This window comes from Oncorhynchus gorbuscha, linkage group LG05 (assembly GCF_021184085.1).
Source record: "Oncorhynchus gorbuscha isolate QuinsamMale2020 ecotype Even-year linkage group LG05, OgorEven_v1.0, whole genome shotgun sequence".
NCBI lineage: Eukaryota > Metazoa > Chordata > Actinopteri > Salmoniformes > Salmonidae > Oncorhynchus > Oncorhynchus gorbuscha.
The window spans coordinates 63,401,669-63,420,821 of record NC_060177.1 but is presented as its reverse complement, the minus strand read 5'-3'; the positions used below and the strand labels follow the sequence as shown (position 1 = coordinate 63,420,821).

Genomic DNA, 19,153 nt, shown 5'->3' with positions numbered 1-19,153 from the left:
GCATTTCACTGTTATTCTACACCGATTGTTGTCCTACACCTACAAAGCATGTGACAAATAAAATTAGATTTTGAGGGCTGAGTACCTTCCAGTACAATAGTATACATAGAAAATGCAGGCTAGGTCCAACTAACCCAATAGCTTAATCACCGGGCAAATAGTAAAACCACAGACAAGACTCAATTGTTCATATGATACTGGGAGATGCATATCAACATTTATGTAATAGTATACAGCAGGAGACAGACAGCATATAGTATCCACAACAACCAGTCTTGAGGAAATGCATTGAAGAAAAAAGTGCAAAAATCAAAAGTGCAAAAAACTCAACCTAAAATCCGCAACGTCTGACATTCGGTAAATGTCCAAAAAGCTCATATACTGTAATGCGACCATTAGTCTAAATGTTGTGCCCAGCTACATGAGAAAGGAATGACAAAGACGAGGGAGCAGCTCTTTCCTCAATGTCCCTGAAAGAACCATCATCCACATTCACGGGCAGCTTATTGAATCTAGGCTCTTGTTTGCGTTTGCAGAGCTGAAAATCGAGCTACAGCTTCGTACCTTCTTCACCCAATCCCTGCCTATCCTCTCCCTTAAATTAAATCTCACCCCGAATTAGTCAAGGGCCAAATTGTGAGGCTGGCAAGGAGCTCCTCGGGAGAGGAAGGTGGAATTAGATTTGAGGAATGGGGAGGAGGACGGCGACACAGAGATAGACACCTGAGCCCCTGTTCTCTACGACTACATAGTTGACCAGGGGGAGGGGGTAACCCAATTATGTTGACACATTGTCCATCACAACGGTGTTGTCTGTCTGGTTACAAAAGCACACAGCGTCACAAGCTAAACTTGCCTGGGAGTCTTGCTCTTTACGGGGAAATTTGTTGAGTAGACACTGGAAAAGCATTCGAGGACAAAGTGGTCTGAATCCTAGCTATAGGCTGCGGACTGGGCTATACAGTGAAAAAAGCCATCTTTGCCATTTCCAGATGGTAATGTCTGTCACAAACACTGTGGCCCAAATACATGTTCTGCATCCTTTGCCATTCTCATTGCTCCTCTGTCACAACTATCTGTACATCTCACGTACCTACAGTGGGGCAAAAAGGTATTTAGTCAGCCACCAATTGTGCAAGTTCTCCCACTTAAAAAGATGAGAGAGTCCTGTAATTTTCATCATAGGTACACTTCAACTATGAAAGACAAAATGAGAGAAAAGAAATCCAGAAAATGACATTGTAGGATTTTTAATGAATTGATTTGCAAATTATGGTGGAAAATAAGTATTTGGTCAATAACAAAAGTTTCTCAATACTTTGTTATATACCCTTTGTTGGCAATGACAGAGGTCAAACGTTTTCTGTAAGTCTTCACAAGGTTTTCACACACTGTTGCTGGTATTTTGGCCCATTCCTCCATGCAGATCTCCTCTAGAGCAGTGACGTTTTGGGGCTGTTGCTGGGCAACACGGACTTTCAACTCCCTCCAAAGATTTCCTATGGAGTTGAGATCTGGAGACTGGCTAGGCAACTCCAGGACCTTGAAATGCTTCTTACGAAGCCACTCCTTCGTTGCCCAGGCGGTGTGTTTTGGATCATTGTCATTCTGAAAGACCCAGCCACGTTTCATCTTCAATACCCTTGCTGATGGAAGGAGGTTTTCACTCAAAATCTCATGATACATGACCCCATTCATTCTTTCCTTTACACGGATCAGTCGTCCTGGTCCCTTTGCAGAAAAACAGCCCCAAAGCATGATGTTTCCACCCCCATGCTTCACAGTAGGTATGGTGTTCTTTGGATGCAACTCAGCATTCTTTGTCCTCCAAACACAACGAATTGAGTTTTTACCAAAAAGTTATATTTTGGCTTCATCTGACCATATGACATTCTCCCAATCTTCTTCTGGATCATCCAAATGTTCTCTAGCAAACTTCAGACGGGCCTGGACATGTACTGGCTTAAGCAGGGGGACACGTCTGGCACTGCAGGATTTGAGTCCCTGGCGGCGTAGTGTGTTACTGATAGTAGGCTTTGTTACTTTGGTCCCAGCTCTCTGCAGGTCATTCACTAGGTCCCCCCGTGTGGTTCTGGGATTTTTGCTCACCGTTCTTGTGATCATTTTGACCCCACGGGGTGAGATCTTGAGTGGAGCCCCAGATCGAGGGAGATTATCAATGGTCTTGTAGGTCTTCCATTTCCTAATAATTGCTCCCACAGTTGATTTCTTCACATCAAGCTGCTTACCTATTGCAGATTCAGTCTTCCCAGTCTGGTGCAGGTCTACAATTTTGTTTCTGGTGTCCTTTGACAGCTCTTTGGTCTTGGCCATAGTGGAGTTTGGAGTGTGACTGTTTGAGGTTGTGGAGAGGAGTCTTTTATACTGATAACACGTTCAAACAGGTGCCATTAATACAGGTAACGAGTGGAGTACAGAGGAGCCTCTTAAAGAAGGTCTGTGAGAGCCAGAAATCTTGCTTGTTTGTAGGTGACCAAATACTTATTTTCCACCATCATTTGCAAATAAATTCATGAAAAACCCTACAATGTGATTTTCTGGATTTCTTTTTCTCATTTTGTCTGTCATAGTTGAAGTGTACCTATGATTAAAATTACAGGCCTCTCTCATATTTTTAAGTGGGAGAACTTGCACAAATTGGTGGCTGACTAAATACTTTTTTTGCCCCACTGTATATCCTTGATGGATTAAAATCCATACATTCCAACAATTATGATTCCAAGAACGTGGAATCCCAAATGCTTCTAGACATAATCTAAAGATCGCTTGGTTATGAACAGATAACCTACAGATTGATGTAAAGAAAAGTTAGTGTTGTTGAATCTACTCTCTTCCTGGGTCCAAAGAAGACAGATTCTTGGTGCGTTCATAATGAAGTGAAGACTGAACATACAGCACACTGCTACATGTAACATATACTAGGCTCTTCCTCCAACACAGGGAGCACACCCATATACCATACCCTCAGGACAACGTTAGCAAACCTGATCACAGTAATCCCTCCCTCCATCTCAACAAAGGCCCCTCAACAATAAAGGGGGAGAGAGAAAGAGCGTGTGCACAAGAGAATGAGGGAGAGAGAGAGAGAGAGAGCGCGTGCGAGTTAGGGCCTGCAGTGGCAAGTTCTAGTGCCAGTTGCCATGGTGACCCTCAGTTGGGCCTAGTAAAGGTATTTCCTGGATCACATATGTCTGACAGGCCCTTAATCCCAGCAGGAAAAGGGGCCAGGGGGTAGGATCAACTTTCTCCTCAAAAACAAAACCAAAGGGAAGGGGGGGGGACGGGAAGCCCAGAACTATCCAATTGAGACTTGGGCTAAAACGTTAAGGGCTCCACCATGCTCTGTGTGGGGCCATGATCTTGCTTGTTTTTTTCCTCCTCGTCCTAAACCTGATAAGGCTATGTCAACATTAGTTATTAATCTAGCTGCAGACGCCCCATAAATATCCCATGAAAGATGTACAAAATGTACAGGTCACTGTTGTGAAGCAAAGTCAATCCAGTTTTATGATTACAGCTGGGAACAGCAAGTACAACATTGTCATCACTATTGAGGAGCAGACATTAGAGGTCGACCGATTATGATTTTTCAACATCGATACCGATTATTGGAGGACAAAAAAGGCTAATACCGATTAATCACACGATTTTTTAAAAATGTATTTGTAATAATGACAATTACAACAATACTGAATGAACACTTATTTTATCTTAATATAGTACATAAATAAAATCAATTTAGCCTCAAATAAATAATGAAACATGTTAAATTTGGTTTAAATAATGCAAAAACAAAGTGTTGGAGAAGAAAGTAAAAGTGCATTATGTGCCATGTAAGAAAGCTAACGTTTAAGTTCCTTGCTCAGAATACGAGAACATATGAAAGCTGGTAGTTCCTTTTAACATGAGTCTTCAATATTCTCAGGTAAGAAGTTTTAGGTTGTAGTTATTATAGGAATTATAGGACTATTTCTCTCTATACCATATTTCATACATCTTTGGATGTTTTTATAGGCATTTTAGTATTGCCAGTGTAACAGTATAACTTTCGTACCTCTCCTCGCTCCTACCTGGGCTCCCGCTAACTAGCTAGCCATTTCACATCACATCGTTACACCAGCCTAATCTCGGGAGTTGATAGGCTTGAAGTCATAAACAGTAGCGCTGCTGGCAAAACGCACGAAAGTGCTGTTTGAAAGAATGCTTATGAGCCTGCTGGTGCCTACCATCGCTCAGTCAGACTGCTCTATCAAATCATAGACTTAATTATAATAACACACAGAAATACAAGCCTTAGGTCATTAATATGGTCAAATCCGGAAACTATCATCTTGAAAACAAGACGTTTATTCTTTCAGTGAAATACAGACCGTTCCGTATTTTATCTAACGGGTGGCATCCAGTCTAAATATCCCTGTTACATTGCACAACCATCAATGTTATGTCATAATCACGTAAAATTCTGGCAAATTAGTTCGCAATGAGCCAGGTGGCCCAAACTGTTGCATATACCCTGACTCTGCGTGCAATGAACGAAAGAGAAGTGACACAATTTCACCTGGTGAAATGCTAACCTGGATTTCTTTTAGCTAAATATGCAGGTTTAAAATACATACTTCTGTGTATTGATTTTAATAAAGGCATTGATGTTTATGGTTAGCTACACGTTGGAGCAACGACAGTCCTTTTTCGCAAATGCACACTGCATCGATTATATGCAACGCAGGACACGCTAGATAAACTAGTAATATCATCAACCATGTGTATAACTAGTGATTATGATTGATTAGGTTTAATGCTAGCTAGCAATTTACCTTGGCTTCTTACTGCATTCGCGTAACAGGCGGGCTCCTTGTGAGGCAGGTGGTTAGAGCGTTGGACTAGTTAACCGTAAGGTTGCAAGATTGAATCCCCGAGCTGACAAGGTACAAATATGTCGTTCTGCCCCTGAACAAGGCAGTTAACCCACCGTTTCTAGGCCGTCATTGAAAATAAGAATGTGTTCTTAACTGACTTGCCTAGTTAAATAAAGATTTAATAAAAAAGGTGTAAAAAAATATATATATTTTTTAAATCGTCAAAATCGGTGTCCACAATTACCGATTTCCGATTGTTATGAAAACATTCATTTACATTCAGTAAGTGGTATCTGTGTGTAACTCAGCCCATTAGGAAATTGTGGCTCAGTTAATCCTCCTGCTTCAATGATTGGATTAGAGACCATATTTTCAGAAAGCACCCCAGCTGGAATATTCCTGCTTGCATGCTTTCTTCCAACTATTTGGAAAAATTGATTGACATTCCTGAAAAATCAACTTAATTACACAACATCATGAAAGGTATTTTGACCGAGAAGTAAGCATGCAAGATAGGGTTTGAACAAAAAAAATAGTGAATGAGTCTATGAGCGCAGGACTGAATCCAAAAACGGAACATATAGGCAGCAGTCTATAGAACCTGTGCTGGCGTCCAGATAGGAAGCAATATGCCATGTGAATGACTGTTGGGATTTCCTGCCAGAGTGGAATAGCAGACAGGAATAGCAGGAAGTGAGAACACAGGGTCTATTAGCAAACGCAAACGTTTACATTAATGGGATAACCTTTGCTTAAAGTTTTTCAAATGGCCAACATTTCCATCTGGACCCCTCATGTCTACTTCATTAGCACCATAACATCCCTGATGTTCAGCAGGTATAGTACCTTTAACCCCACTCTCTGTATACAGTGCCTTTAACCTCTCTCTCTGTATACAGTGCCTTTAACCTCTCTCTCTGTATACAGTGCCTTTAACCTCTCTCTCTGTATACAGTGCCTTTAACCTCTCTCTCTGTATACAGTGCCTTTAACCTCTCTCTCTGTATACAGTGCCTTTAACCTCTCTCTCTGTATACAGTGCCTTTAACCTCTCTCTCTGTATACAGTGCCTTTCTCTCTCTGTAACAGTGCCTTTAACCTCTCTCTCTGTATACAGTGCCTTTAACCTCTCTCTCTGTATACAGTGCCTTTAACCTCTCTCTCTGTATACAGTGCCTTTAACCTCTCTCTCTGTATACAGTGCCTTTAACCTCTCTCTCTCTGTACAGTGCCTTTAACATACAGTGCCTTTAACCTCTCTCTCTGTATACAGTGCCTTTAACCTCTCTCTCTGTATACAGTGCCTTTAACCTCTCTCTCTGTATACAGTGCCTTTAACCTCTCTCTCTCTGTGTATACAGTGCCTTTAACCTCTCTCTCTCTGTGTATACAGTGCCTTTAACCTCTCTCTCTCTCTGTATACAGTGCCTTTAACCTCTCTCTCTGTGTATACAGTGCCTTTAACCTCTCTCTCTGTATACAGTGCCTTTAACCTCTCTCTCTGTATACAGTGCCTTTAACCTCTCTCTCTCTGTATACAGTGCCTTTAACCTCTCTCTCTCTGTATACAGTGCCTTTAACCTCTCTCTGTGTGCCTTTACAGTGCCTCTGTATACAGTGCCTTTAACCTCTCTCTCTCTGTATACAGTGCCTTTAACCTCTCTCTCTGTATACAGTGCTTTCTGTGTCTCTGTATACAGTGCCTTTAACCCTCTCTCTCTGTACAGTCTCTCTCTGTATACAGTGCCTTTAACCTCTCTCTCTCTGTATACAGTGCCTTTAACCTCTCTCTCTCTGTGTATACAGTGCCTTTAACCTCTCTCTCTGTATACAGTGCCTTTAACCTCTCTCTCTGTATACAGTGCCTTTAACTCTCTCTCTGTATACAGTGCCTTTAACCCTTTAACTCTCTCTGTATACAGTGCCTTTAACCTCTCTCTCTCAGTGCCTTTATCTCTCTGTATACAGTGCCTTTAACCTCTCTCTCTGTATACAGTGTATACAGTGCCTTTAACCTCTCTCTCTGTATACAGTGCCTTTAACCTCTCTCTCTGTATACAGTGCCTTTAACCTCTCTCTCTGTATACAGTGCCTTTAACCTCTCTCTCTGTATACAGTGTATACAGTGCCTTTACCTCTCTCTCTGTATACAGTGCCTTTACCTCTCTCTCTCGGTATACAGTGCCTTTAACCCTCTCTCTCTGTATACAGTGCCTTTAACCTCTCTCTCTGTATACAGTGCCTTTAACCTCTCTCTCTGTATACAGTGCCTTTAACCTCTCTCTCTGTATACAGTGCCTTTAACCTCTCTCTCTGTATACAGTGCCTTTAACCTCTCTCTCTGTATACAGTGCCTTTAACCTCTCTCTGTATACAGTGCCTTTAACCTATACAGTGCCTTTAACCTCTCTCTCTGTATACAGTGCCTTTAACCTCTCTCTCTGTATACAGTGCCTTTAACCTCTCTCTCTGTATACAGTGCCTTTAACCTCTCTCTCTGTATACAGTGCCTTTAACCTCTCTCTCTGTATACAGTGCCTTTAACCTCTCTCTCTGTATACAGTGCCTTTAACCTCTCTCTCTGTATACAGTGCCTTTAACCTCTCTCTCTGTATACAGTGCCTTTAACCTCTCTCTCTGTATACAGTGCCTTCAGAAGGTATTCACACCCCTTTACTTTTTCCACATTTTGTTGTGTTACAGCCTGAATTTAAAAAGGAGCTAACTGAGGTTTTGTGTCACTGGCCTACACACAACACCCCATAATGTCTAAGTGAAATTATGTTTAGACTTTTTTACAAATTAATAAAAAATGAAAAGCTGGAATGTCTTGAGTCAATAATTATTCAACCCCGTCTAATGGCAAGTATAAATAAGTTCAGAAGTAAAAATGTGCTTATTGAGTCGCATAATAAGTTACATGGACTCACTATGTGCAATAATAGTGTTTAACATGATTTTCAAGTTTTACTTGTCATGAATACAAAGCGTCATACACAACGTTGTCAAAAGTATGTGGACACATGCTCGTCAAACATCTTATTCCGCCCTTTGCTGCTATAACAGCCTCTGGGAAGGCTTCCAATACATGTTGGAACAATGCTGCGGGGACTTGCTGTAGCATTACATTTTCCCTTCACTGAAACTAGGGGGCATAGCCTAAAACCATGAAAAACAGCCCCAGACCAAACTTTACAGTTGGCACTATGCATTTGGGCAGGTAGCATTCTCCTGGCATCTGCCAATTCCAGATTTGTCAGTCGGACTGCCAGATGGTGAAACATGATTCATCACTCCAGAGAAAGCGTCTCTACTGCTTCAGAGTCCAACGGCGGCGAGCTTTACACAACTCCAGCCAACTCTTGGCATTGTGCATGTTGATCTTAGGCTTGTGTGCAGCTGCTTGTCCATGGAAACCCATTTCATAAAGCTCCTGACGAACAGTTATTGTGCTGATGTTGCTTCCAGAGGCAGTTTGGAACTCGGTAGTGAGTGTTGCAACCAAGGACAGACCATTTTTACACTTAGTGGTGCTGTTCTGTGAGCTTGTGTAGCCTACCACTTCATGGCTGAGCCGTTGTTGCTTCTAGACATTTCCACTTCACAATAACATAAATTACAGCTGATCGGGGCAGCTCTTGCTGAGCAGAGGTTTGACAAACTGACTTGTTGGAAAGGTGGCATCCTATGATGGTGCCATATTGAAAGTACCAGACATTCTACTGCTTAATGTCTGTATATGGGGATTGCATGGCCTTGTGCTCGATTTTATATATAAGTCAGCAACGTGTTTGACTGAAATAGCCAAATTCAATCATTTGAAGGGGTGTACATACACATTTGGTGCAAATCCAACACTGACTACCACTCTTCATATATTCAAGCATGGTGGTAGCTGCATAATGTTATGGGTATGCTTGGTTTTTATTGGGGAGGTAAACAGAATAGAGCTAAGCACAGGCAAAATAGTATTTCTCTTTGTATTTTCAAGTAAGTTATCTTAGCGCACTCACCATCTTGAGTGTTATAAACATGTGGAGGCTTGAGTATTTGTTTGTGGCTTGTTTGTCTGTGAGAAGGATTGGGATTAAAAGGCCCTTCCTAGAATGATATAGTGTTTCCCAGTGGAATCTTTTGACTGTGCTGTCCTCCTGTCCTGAGGCCTAAAAACATGACAATTTCCACATAAGCTATTTTGTTTCTCACCCACATGCAAAAAGAACATGACCAAATGCTTCTACCGTGATGGTTTGTGGACAGCTGAAGAGATCAGTCCCCCAGCGGGAGACCACAGGGAAGGAAGGGACTGGAGGAAATGCAGAGGGGGCCCTAGATAGTACCTGACCATTTGGGTATGAAAACTGTTTGGAGAAAGACAATGCATCATGTTCCCCACCGGCAATATGTAACTTGTTTCAGGAAACTAGGTGTATGTCACGCGTCACTACTTCACACGAGAGGCATTTGAACATAAACTTAACTTTTTTTAATCAAAATTTGTTTTTTGGCAGAAATGCCTTCTGGAACTTGTGAACTTAACAACCAACTTGTATACCATCTGTAAATATGAATACAATTAAATGACGAGCCTAGTTGGTTTAGCCACAGGAAAAGACTGGAACCTTCCAGCTAGCAATGATTGGCTGAGATAATGGATGGCCTGGACATGCCGAGAGAGGAGCTGCGATTGGTCTACCATGTAGAATGCTTCAGTCTGTAACTGAAGGGCTGCTCAGTATGTGTAGGTAATCCTTTCTAACATAGCTTTTTTTGAAAGATATCACAAATAACTGCAAAAGTGTTTCTCTACACTTTCTAGTGGACAGTTTTGAAATCAGTAGAATTTCCGGTGGAAGCAGAGTAGGATAGCTAAGGAGGTGAGAAATTCTGGCATCTGATATGCGGGTGGAGTCGAAAAGAGAACACACAGAAGGCTGTTGTATGAAACACCCATCTCTGGATTATATTGTAATGGCTCCCGAGTGGCGCAGCAGTCTTAGGCACTGCATCTAAGTGCTAGAGGCATTATAATAGACCCTGGTTCGATCCCAGGCTGTATCATAACTGGCCGTTATCGGGAGACCCGTAGGGCGGCGCATAATTGGCCCAGCGTCGTCTGGTTTAGGGGAGGGTTTGGCCGAGGTAGGCCATCAATGTAAATAAGAATTTGTTCTTAACTGACTTGCCTAATTAATTAAATACAAAAATAAGAGCAACCATGGCATCCGTGAAAGAGAAGCATGCATCCATGTAAGAGAGTCTATCTAGCTACATTTTCAGATTTTAAACATTTAAGTTAAAGCACATTGTTCCTCCACTTAACTGGCTGGCTCGTTAGCTAACATTAAGTGTATGATCTGTGTAGTAACATTATTCGTATCTCAGAGCCATTTGCATTGCTAGTTATATAGCCTAATGATAGCTAGCTGGCTAGCTAATAGTTGATTAGCTTCCTGCAGATTCATGCAGGGTATTAACATTATGAGTTGGGATTACGGTTAATTGTTTAGCTAGCTGGCTAGCTAGCTACATGTCTAAACAAAAGACTCCCCTATGCAAGGTACCATATCATGTGCATGTGAAACTTTGATTTTATTTCATAGAGTATGTGTTTACCAGAGACGGTAATGTGAAGAACAACATGACCTTCACCAGAATCAAATTAGGATATAACGTTAGGCCAACGAAAGTGTCCAAGTTCTAAAATGATCCAGTAGAATGCCCTGCTTTTATTTCGGGACTCACAACCGTAGGCTATTTGCTGTAATTAGCTTGCTATAAACTTTTAAATAATTATCTTGGTGTGAGTTTATTTTTCTGTAATAATTAATACAAATTAGCAAAAGTTACGACGTTATCAACTATATGATGTGGCAATTATTTGAACTGGCTAGCCAGCTAACTTAACGTTAGCTAACAAGCTTGGAAAAATAAATATATACATATATACATATACACACACACAGTGGGGCAAAAAAGTATTTAGTCAGCCACCAATTGTGCAAGTTCTCCCACTTAAAAAGATGAGGCCTGTATTTTTCATCATAGGTACACTTCAACTATGACCGACAAAATGAGGGAAAAAAAATCCAGAAAATCACATTGTAGGATTTTTAATGAATTTATTTGCAAATTATGGTGGAAAATAAGTATTTGGTCAATAACAAAAGTTACTCAATACTTTGTTATATACCCTTTGTTGGCAATGACAGAGGTCAAACGTTTTCTGTAAGTCTTCACAAGGTTTTCACACACTAGTTGCTGGTATTTTGGCCCATTCCTCCATGCAGATCTCCTCTAGAGCAGGGATGTTTTGGGGCTGTTGCTGGGCAACACGGACTTTCAACTCCCTCCAAAGATTTTCTATGGGGTTGAGATCTGGAGACTGACTAGGCCACTCCAGGACCTTGAAATGCTTCTTACGAAGCCACTCCTTCGTTGTCCGGGCGGTGTGTTTGGGATCATTGTCATGCTGAAAGACCCAGCCATGTTTCATCTTCAATGCCCTTACTGATGGAAGGAGGTTTTCACTCAAAATCTCACGATACATGGCCCCATTCATTCTTTCCTTTACACGGATCAGTCGTCCTGGTCCCTTTGCAGAAAAACAGCCCCAAAGCATGATGTTTCCACCCCCATGCTTCACAGTAGGTATGGTGTTCTTTGGATGCAACTCAGCATTCTTTGTCCTCCAAACACGACAAGTTGAGTTTGTACCAAAAAGTTATATTTTGGCTCCATCTGACCATATGACATTCTCCCAATCTCCTTCTGGATCATCCAAATGCTCTCTAGCAAACTTCAGACGGGCCTGGACATGTACTGGCTTAAGCAGGGGGACACGTCTGGCACTGCAGGATTTGAGTCCCTAGCAGCGTAGTGTGTTACTGATAGTAGGCTTTGTTACTTTGGTCGCAGCTCTCTGCAGGTCATTCACTAGGTCCCCTCGTGTGGTTCTGGGATTTTTGCTCACCTTTCTTGTGATCATTTTGACCCCACGGGGTGAGATCTTGCGTGGAGCCCCAGATCGAGGTAGATTATCAGTGGTCTTGTATGTCTTCCATTTCCTAATAATTGCTACCAAGGTTGATTTCTTCAAACCAAGCTGCTTACCTATTGCAGATTCAGTCTTCCCAGCCTGGTGCAGGTCTACAATTTTGTTTCTGGTGTCCTTTGACAGCTCTTTGGTCTTGGCCATAGTGGAGTTTGGAGTGTGACCGTTTGAGGTTGTGGACAGGTGTCTTTTATACTGATAACAAGTTCAAACAGGTTCCATTTATACAGGTAAAGAGTAGAGGACAGATGAGCCTCTTAAAGAGGAAGTTACAGGTCTGTGAGAGCCAGAAATGTTGCTTGTTTGTAGGTGACCAAATACTTATTTTCCACCATAATTTGCAAATAAATTCATTAAAAATCCTACAATGTGATTTTCTGGATTTTTTTTCTAATTTTGTCTGTCATTGTTGAAGTGTACCTATGATGAAAATTACAGGCCTCTCATCTTTTTAAGTGGGAGAACTTGCACAATTGGTGGCTGACTAAATACTTTTTTTGCCCCACTGTGTGTGTGTGTGTGTGTGTGTGTGTGTGTGTGTGTGTGTGTGTGTGTGTGTGTGTGTGTGTGTGTGTGTGTGTGTGTGTGTGTGTGTGTGTGTGTGTGTGTGTGTGTGTGTGTGTATATATATATATGTTTAGAAAGTTGCTTTTAGTTGCCTGGTTTGCTATATTGACATATAAAAGGATGGGTTTAGTGGTGTTAAAATACACCAGTTATACTATTTTGGGCCACCAGGTTGCTGATGCATGTGAATCCTTAAAAGAGATGGGTGGGGCTAAGACTTAAGAGGGTATGCTGAATGGGTGTAGACAAAGAAGAGCTCTACAGTACGTGTACCAAATTTAAGGGCCATATTTTCAAAAGTTGATAAACTTTCAAAGCAGAATTACTTTCACATTGTTCCTCAACTGTAGTATATGATATACAATTTTCTAGCTCTTAGTCTCTACTTTTATCCAATGTAAAAAAAACACCATTTCAAATCTCTCATTCTAGCTGTAAAAAATACACTTTTCTTAAAAACCATATATCTTTGGTTTAAAAAGGGCTCCAAGGGTTCCAACCTTAAATAAAAGGTTTTTAAAAAGTTGTACAGCTCATTTATAGTTTCTCTGGCAGTTAACTCATCCCTCTGTGACAAAAAACTATTTTCATTACAAAGGAGGAGAGGATAGGAGCAGGAATTGCTAGCTATGTAGTGTAGCTGCCTGGGCCTGAGGCTACAGATGGGAGCTATTTACTCCCTCCCTGTCTCAGTGTTGGGATAAACACAGCTCTGCCTAGTTTTATTTTAAGGCTTACTGCCCAAAAAAAGACCCTCTTTCATAATTACTCTAATTATAATGCTGGGCTTTATTATATTCCATTTGCAGCACTCTACTTCCGATTCCAGAGTGTAAACACCCAAAACTATCCACCCACAAGTCCAGGCAGCCATTACAGTACTGGAATTCAGCCCAAATAAACATTTTTCAGGATTCTATTTCAGTGACTCTATTCCATTTTTTTTTCAGCTGAGCTTGTGCAACAAATAGGTAGCCTACGAAAAAGCAACTTAGAAGTTAGCCATCTGAGCTTTACAAGAATATAAAAGAGTAGATACTGAGAGCATACAGCGAAATGTCTCCAGGGTTACAAATGCAGCCCTGTCAAGTTAGATCCAGTTAGGCTCACTACATTACATCAAATACAGGGAAATGGGAGGGGGCTACACAGACTACAAAGGGAAAAACTTCAAACACTGGAAAAGTCTCCAGATTATTGCACAGCTACAGAGATCAGGGGAATTAAAGAATTACTGGTCAAATGGAGTGCTTGTAAAATAAATAACTGCATCTCATCTCTAAATCCATCTACGGATGTAAATTAATAATAAAAAAGGCCAGCATATGACCCATTTGAAAAGGGTCTGGGATAAGAGCCAGTAAAATATATTGTGGTTCATTTTGACTAGAAAACATGATAAAGAGAAATGTGACACACAAGAAGACATACATTTAGGTGATGGACTGGCGCCATATATGTGTATATTTTAAAAGAGGCCAGGCAGGAGCCTTACCTTCATCAGGGATGGCAGGCCGGGCCTGGGATGGTAAAATGTGGGCAAGCAAGGCCAGAACCACCAGCGTACTCCGCACCGCCAACATCCTGTGAGGGCCGCTACAGCTGTTGATTGCTCTGTGAATGGAATGCCATCGGGACCGCTGGGGAATCAGCACTGAGCCATTCACTGTGCCAACCTGGAGGAACGAAAACACCACAAGGTGAAACTGTGCTCACAACTGAGGCATGTCAAACACAAATGCAAAGTTATGAGCCTTTGTTGAGTGCCTTGCATAAAACGAGAGCTTTGAGAGTTAGCGTGCGGAGGAAGAGTAGATGCTGAGCTGTGCTGAAACACTCAGACGGATTTCTCACAAGGGATCTATTGCTTTTCATGCCAAACTCACTCATTATTCATGTAAAGACTAACACTGGACAATTGAGCATGAACAAGTACAGCAGATTTTTTAAACAACATTGTTGATTAATAAGGTCTTGTAAGTAAGCATTTCATGGTAAGGTATAAAACACCTGTTGTATTCGGCGTTGTACGTGACAAATACAGTTTGATTTGATTTGTTTTTTTAAATCAATTTTTGGACAGCATGATTTTGAATTTCAAATGAGCTTGGTGGTTTGCATTTTTTTGCAAATGCAGATAATCCCAGTGTGATAAGAAAATAGAAACAAAGCATGCATCAGATTGTTCAGGTATTACAAAATAAACAAGTGAAATTGTATTACGTAGTTCTAAAGTAAGAACAAAAGAAACAAAAAAAAGAGGCATGATACATTTTCATGGTCTGTACGTAATAGTATTACTACATACAAACCCTGGGAGGCGAGTTTCAAATGTCATACAGCTAGTCTCTAATTACACAGAGGAAAAAGGTTATTTTAACACACATTGTAACAAAAAGTATTTCTATGCAACAGTATCTAAAAAACCTTTCTTCACAACCAGTAACTTTAAATAAGCGTGTTCTAAAAAAGGCTACAATCTTCTTCTTGCGAAGATACAACAAGGACGATACAATTAAGAATGAAGAGAGGAAACAAAAGGTGAATTCCTATAGGGATTCATGAAAGGCGATAGATATCTGGGCAAGCAGAGCTCATGTCACAGACAGGGGGGGATGGGTAATCCCAAGAGCATTGAGAGTTTTGCTCCCCATGGCTGTCGGTGGCATAATGAAGCTGAGGACTTGTTGTAAATAGACACGCTGCTGTGGGTGACCCTCACATGCACATCTGCTCGCCCCATCACCCTGCAGCATCTGGCCAGGGAGATTAACACTTGCCCCTAATTCCCATAATCCCCCTTTAGGAATTTGTTAAAGGACCCCAAACTCAGGGTTGTTATGTGATACCCCTGTAGAGAGGCAGCCAAGATGTAGTTTCCACACTTACAGATCTATCACCTAACAGTTGGTTTTGGCCCCAACCCCCATTTGTTCTCATGCCTGTCAAGTGGTGTGAAACAAATGCTTGTTGTAGGGTGCAGGCTTCTGAGAACTAGCCAAATTGCTGCATTAAAACAATCATGAAGTAGGCTATACACAATTAACTTACAGCTTGTCCAAAGTATCAAGCATTAAAAGACATATGGAAATATTAATCATCTCTAGAATGAATCAGCAATAAACGTGAGGAGATATAGGATGTGTCAGTGCATGTGGTAACAGTCCACATAGTTCACTTATGTAAAAGCAGGTTGGTGTGATCCAGATTCTACAGATCCAAGCAAAACAGAAAAGAATCCAATGGAAACATCCAGTGGAGGTCAGGTCATCCCCATGACTCGACAGAGGAATAATGTTCAGTCAATTCTCATGGTCTTCATAACTGTTCTCCACTTAAACATGTTGCTTGTACTGTCATCTAAAGAAATTCAATTTCACTTTCCAAGAATGGCCCAGTGTTCCGGCAGCTGAGTTGGATCAGAGGGTCCCGGGGGATAAAGGAGCTTGGTCATCACAGGCCCGTAAGCAGTGAGTCAGTGCCTGGTCAGGCTCCAAGTATCCACTTCAGCTGCCAGACAGAAGTCCACACAGCCAACCACGTTCCCTGAGCGCGACCACTACACAACCATTTAGACAATGTTTCGTGATGAAGGAACAAATGGGGTCTTCGGGGAGTGAAATATGATGCAACGGCCCACTTCCAAGTTTGTCAAGTGCAACCTGTGTTTTTACTGTAGGCCTATGCTAAAAACATACCGCACAAGACACACACTAATGGTGAGTGAATGTTTTCTGAATATTACATCAATCAGAAAAACCCATCACCTTTGACAGTTATTTTTAAGTTCTCATAAAAGGGATAATTGACATGGACAAAGTGTTCAGGCCTTGGTTGTGGTCTGCTCGTCTTTTCTGGAAACTTTGAGAAAAGAACACAAAATAGGAACAAGACATGAAATTAATTTATTCTCAGCATTTCCTATAACTAAGGAGAATAACAGTCATTGACATATTATGCATTGTGAGTCTGCAGCAAAGCTTGACTAGCGTGAAAATATCCTCCTCAACATGGATGTTACAAAAGATGTAGCCTCTGACAGTTCACACTAATATTGTTTTTATGGGTCCTTGAAATGGGACCCTAAGGCTGCTTCAATACAATTACACTGAAAGTAAGCAGACATTTATCCAAGTAAACAAAAACATTTTCTCCCAAACAATAGCTGTGGGGGGGGGGGGGGGTTGTGTCACATAGCTTCCACTGAATTTACGATCACACTGAATCCACACTGAGCCACACTAGTTGAGACAGAGATGATGGATGGATCAATGAGCAATGAAGTTTACACACGACTGGTGAGTTCTGCAAAAACAACACTTTTATAGAGAGACACAGAAATCTGAAGATAAAACGTGAAGTTATTAAGAAATCAGAATGCTCTGCCTTCACATTGACAATGAAAAGTTATGTTGCATTTATTTTCCTTCCCACCCAAACATGCAGAGACAGGGTATAAGTTCAAGCATGGCCCCGTAATTACTGTTCACTGTATCCACCAATCCATGCATGAAATTCCTTAGCTCTCCGTTTGATTCTGTAGTCAAACCCCACTAATTTCTCCACTCCCAGCGCCAGTCTACTGTGCATATTCACCAAGCTTCTCTCCATGGGGGTTCAAGTTTAAGTTTTATTAGTCGTATGTGCATGAAGAACCAAAAAAAACAATAGGAGAGCACTACGGTGAATAAACTTAACTAAACCTATTTGTATTGCCGCACAAATTTTGGGGTATGAGTCCGTCTTCAGCATGCATAGGAGGCAATGTTATGATAACAATACAGGCCACACACAGGTGGGCATAGTTGTGGGGGAAACACACACACTACATTGTGATGTTAAAGCCTATAGGAGGGTATATTTGTCCTACAAATTTATAGCCTTCCACAAAAAACAAGAAAAGGAACATAACTCGTTGAGACCTGCTGGGGCAAGATTGCCCAAGTGGTCTAACCAATATGTCTCTCTTTGGAGAAGTAATTTATCCCAATCTCCTCCCCTACATGGCATCTTCACCATTTCAATGCCCATATAATGCAAGGTACTTAGTTCCAGATTATGGCTATTGAAATGCGAGGTTGCAAATGGAGCTCTTATGCTCAAAACTCATCGTCTTCAGTTCCGGTTTGGTCTTTCCCACATAATAAAAATAGAAGATCAAATCAAATGTATTTGTCACATGCACCGAATACAACAGGTATCAACTTCACAGTGAAATGCTTACTTACAAGCCATTGTCCAACAATGGATTTTTTTTAAAGGAAATAGTAACAATGCTATATACAAGGAGTACCAGTACTTTTTATTTTAATTTTACCTTTATTTTACTAGGCAAGTCAGTTATAAACAAATTCTTATTTTCAATGACGGCCTGTTCAGGGGCAGAACGACAGATGTACCTTGTCAGCTCGGGGATTTGAACTTGCAACCTTTCGGTTACTAGTCCAACGCTCTAACCACTAGGCTACCCTGCCGCACCTGAGTCAATGTGCAGGGGTATGAGGCAGTTGAGGTAATATGCACATGTAGGTAGGGGTAAAAGTGACTACACAATCAGGATAGACAGAGTAGGAGCAGCATATGTGAAAAGTGTGTAAGTGTGTCAACATGGACAATACCAGACAAAAGTTTGGACACACCTACTGATTCAAGGGTTTTTCTTTATTTTTACTATTTTCTAAAGTTGTAGAATAATCACACTTGTTGGCTTCGCTCTGATGTCCAACTCATCTGGATTGAGGTCGGGTGATTGTGGAGGCCAGGTCACCTGATGCAGCACTCCATCACTCTCCTTCTTGGTCAAATATCACTTACACAGCATGGAGGTGTATTAGGTCATTGTTGAAAAACTAATGAGAGTCCCACTAAGCTATAACGAGCTGGGATGGCGTATCGCTGCAGAATGCTGTGGTAACCATGCTGCTTACATTTTCCTAGAATTCTAAATAAATCAGACAGTGTCCCCAGCAAAGCATCTCAACACCATCATACCTTCATGCTTTAGGGTGGGAACCACACATGCAGAGATCAGCCGTTCATCTAATCTGCGTCTCACAAACACATGGCGGTTGGAACCAAAATCTAAAATTTGGACTCATCAGAACCAAAGGACAGATTTCCACCGGTCTAATGTCCATTGGTCATGTTTCTTGGCCCAAGCAAGTCTCTTTTTCTTATTGGTGTCCTTTAGTAGTGTTTTCTTTGCAGCAATTTGGCCATGAAGGCCTGATTCACGCAGTCTCCTCTGAACAGTTGAAGCATTTATTTGGGTGCAGTTAACTCTAATGGACTTATTAACTCTGGGTCTTCCTTTCCCGTGGCAGTCCTCATGAAAGCCAGTTTCATCATAGCCATTGATGGTTTTTGCGGGTGCACTCAAAGTTCTTGAAATTGTCTTAAAAGTAATGATGAACTGTCACATTTCTCTTTGCTTATTTGAGCTGTTCTTGCCATAATATAGATTTGGTCTTTTATCAAATAGGGATATCTGTATACCACCCCTACCTTGTCACAACACAACTGACCCTCAAAGACCCTCAAATATATTTTGATTTGTTTAACACTTTTTTGGTTACTACATGATTCCATATGGCTTATTTCACATATAGTAAAAAAAAAGTACAAAAAATAAAAACCCTGGAATGAGTAGCTGTGT

General features: G+C 41.2%; 1 protein-coding gene across 7 annotated transcripts in view; it reads right to left on the bottom strand.

Annotated features, from left to right (window-relative positions):
- The window catches only part of fgfr1a (fibroblast growth factor receptor 1a), a 43,287-nt gene that overhangs the window by 15,449 nt on the left and 8,685 nt on the right, over positions 1 to 19,153 (bottom strand). For all 7 annotated transcript variants that reach the window (XM_046350621.1, XM_046350619.1, XM_046350618.1 and 4 more), the window contains exon 2: positions 13,994 to 14,174. In XM_046350621.1, the coding sequence (XP_046206577.1) occupies positions 13,994 to 14,081 (88 nt within the window). In that variant the 5' untranslated portion in view covers positions 14,082 to 14,174. The remainder of the gene's footprint in view (positions 1 to 13,993; positions 14,175 to 19,153) is intronic.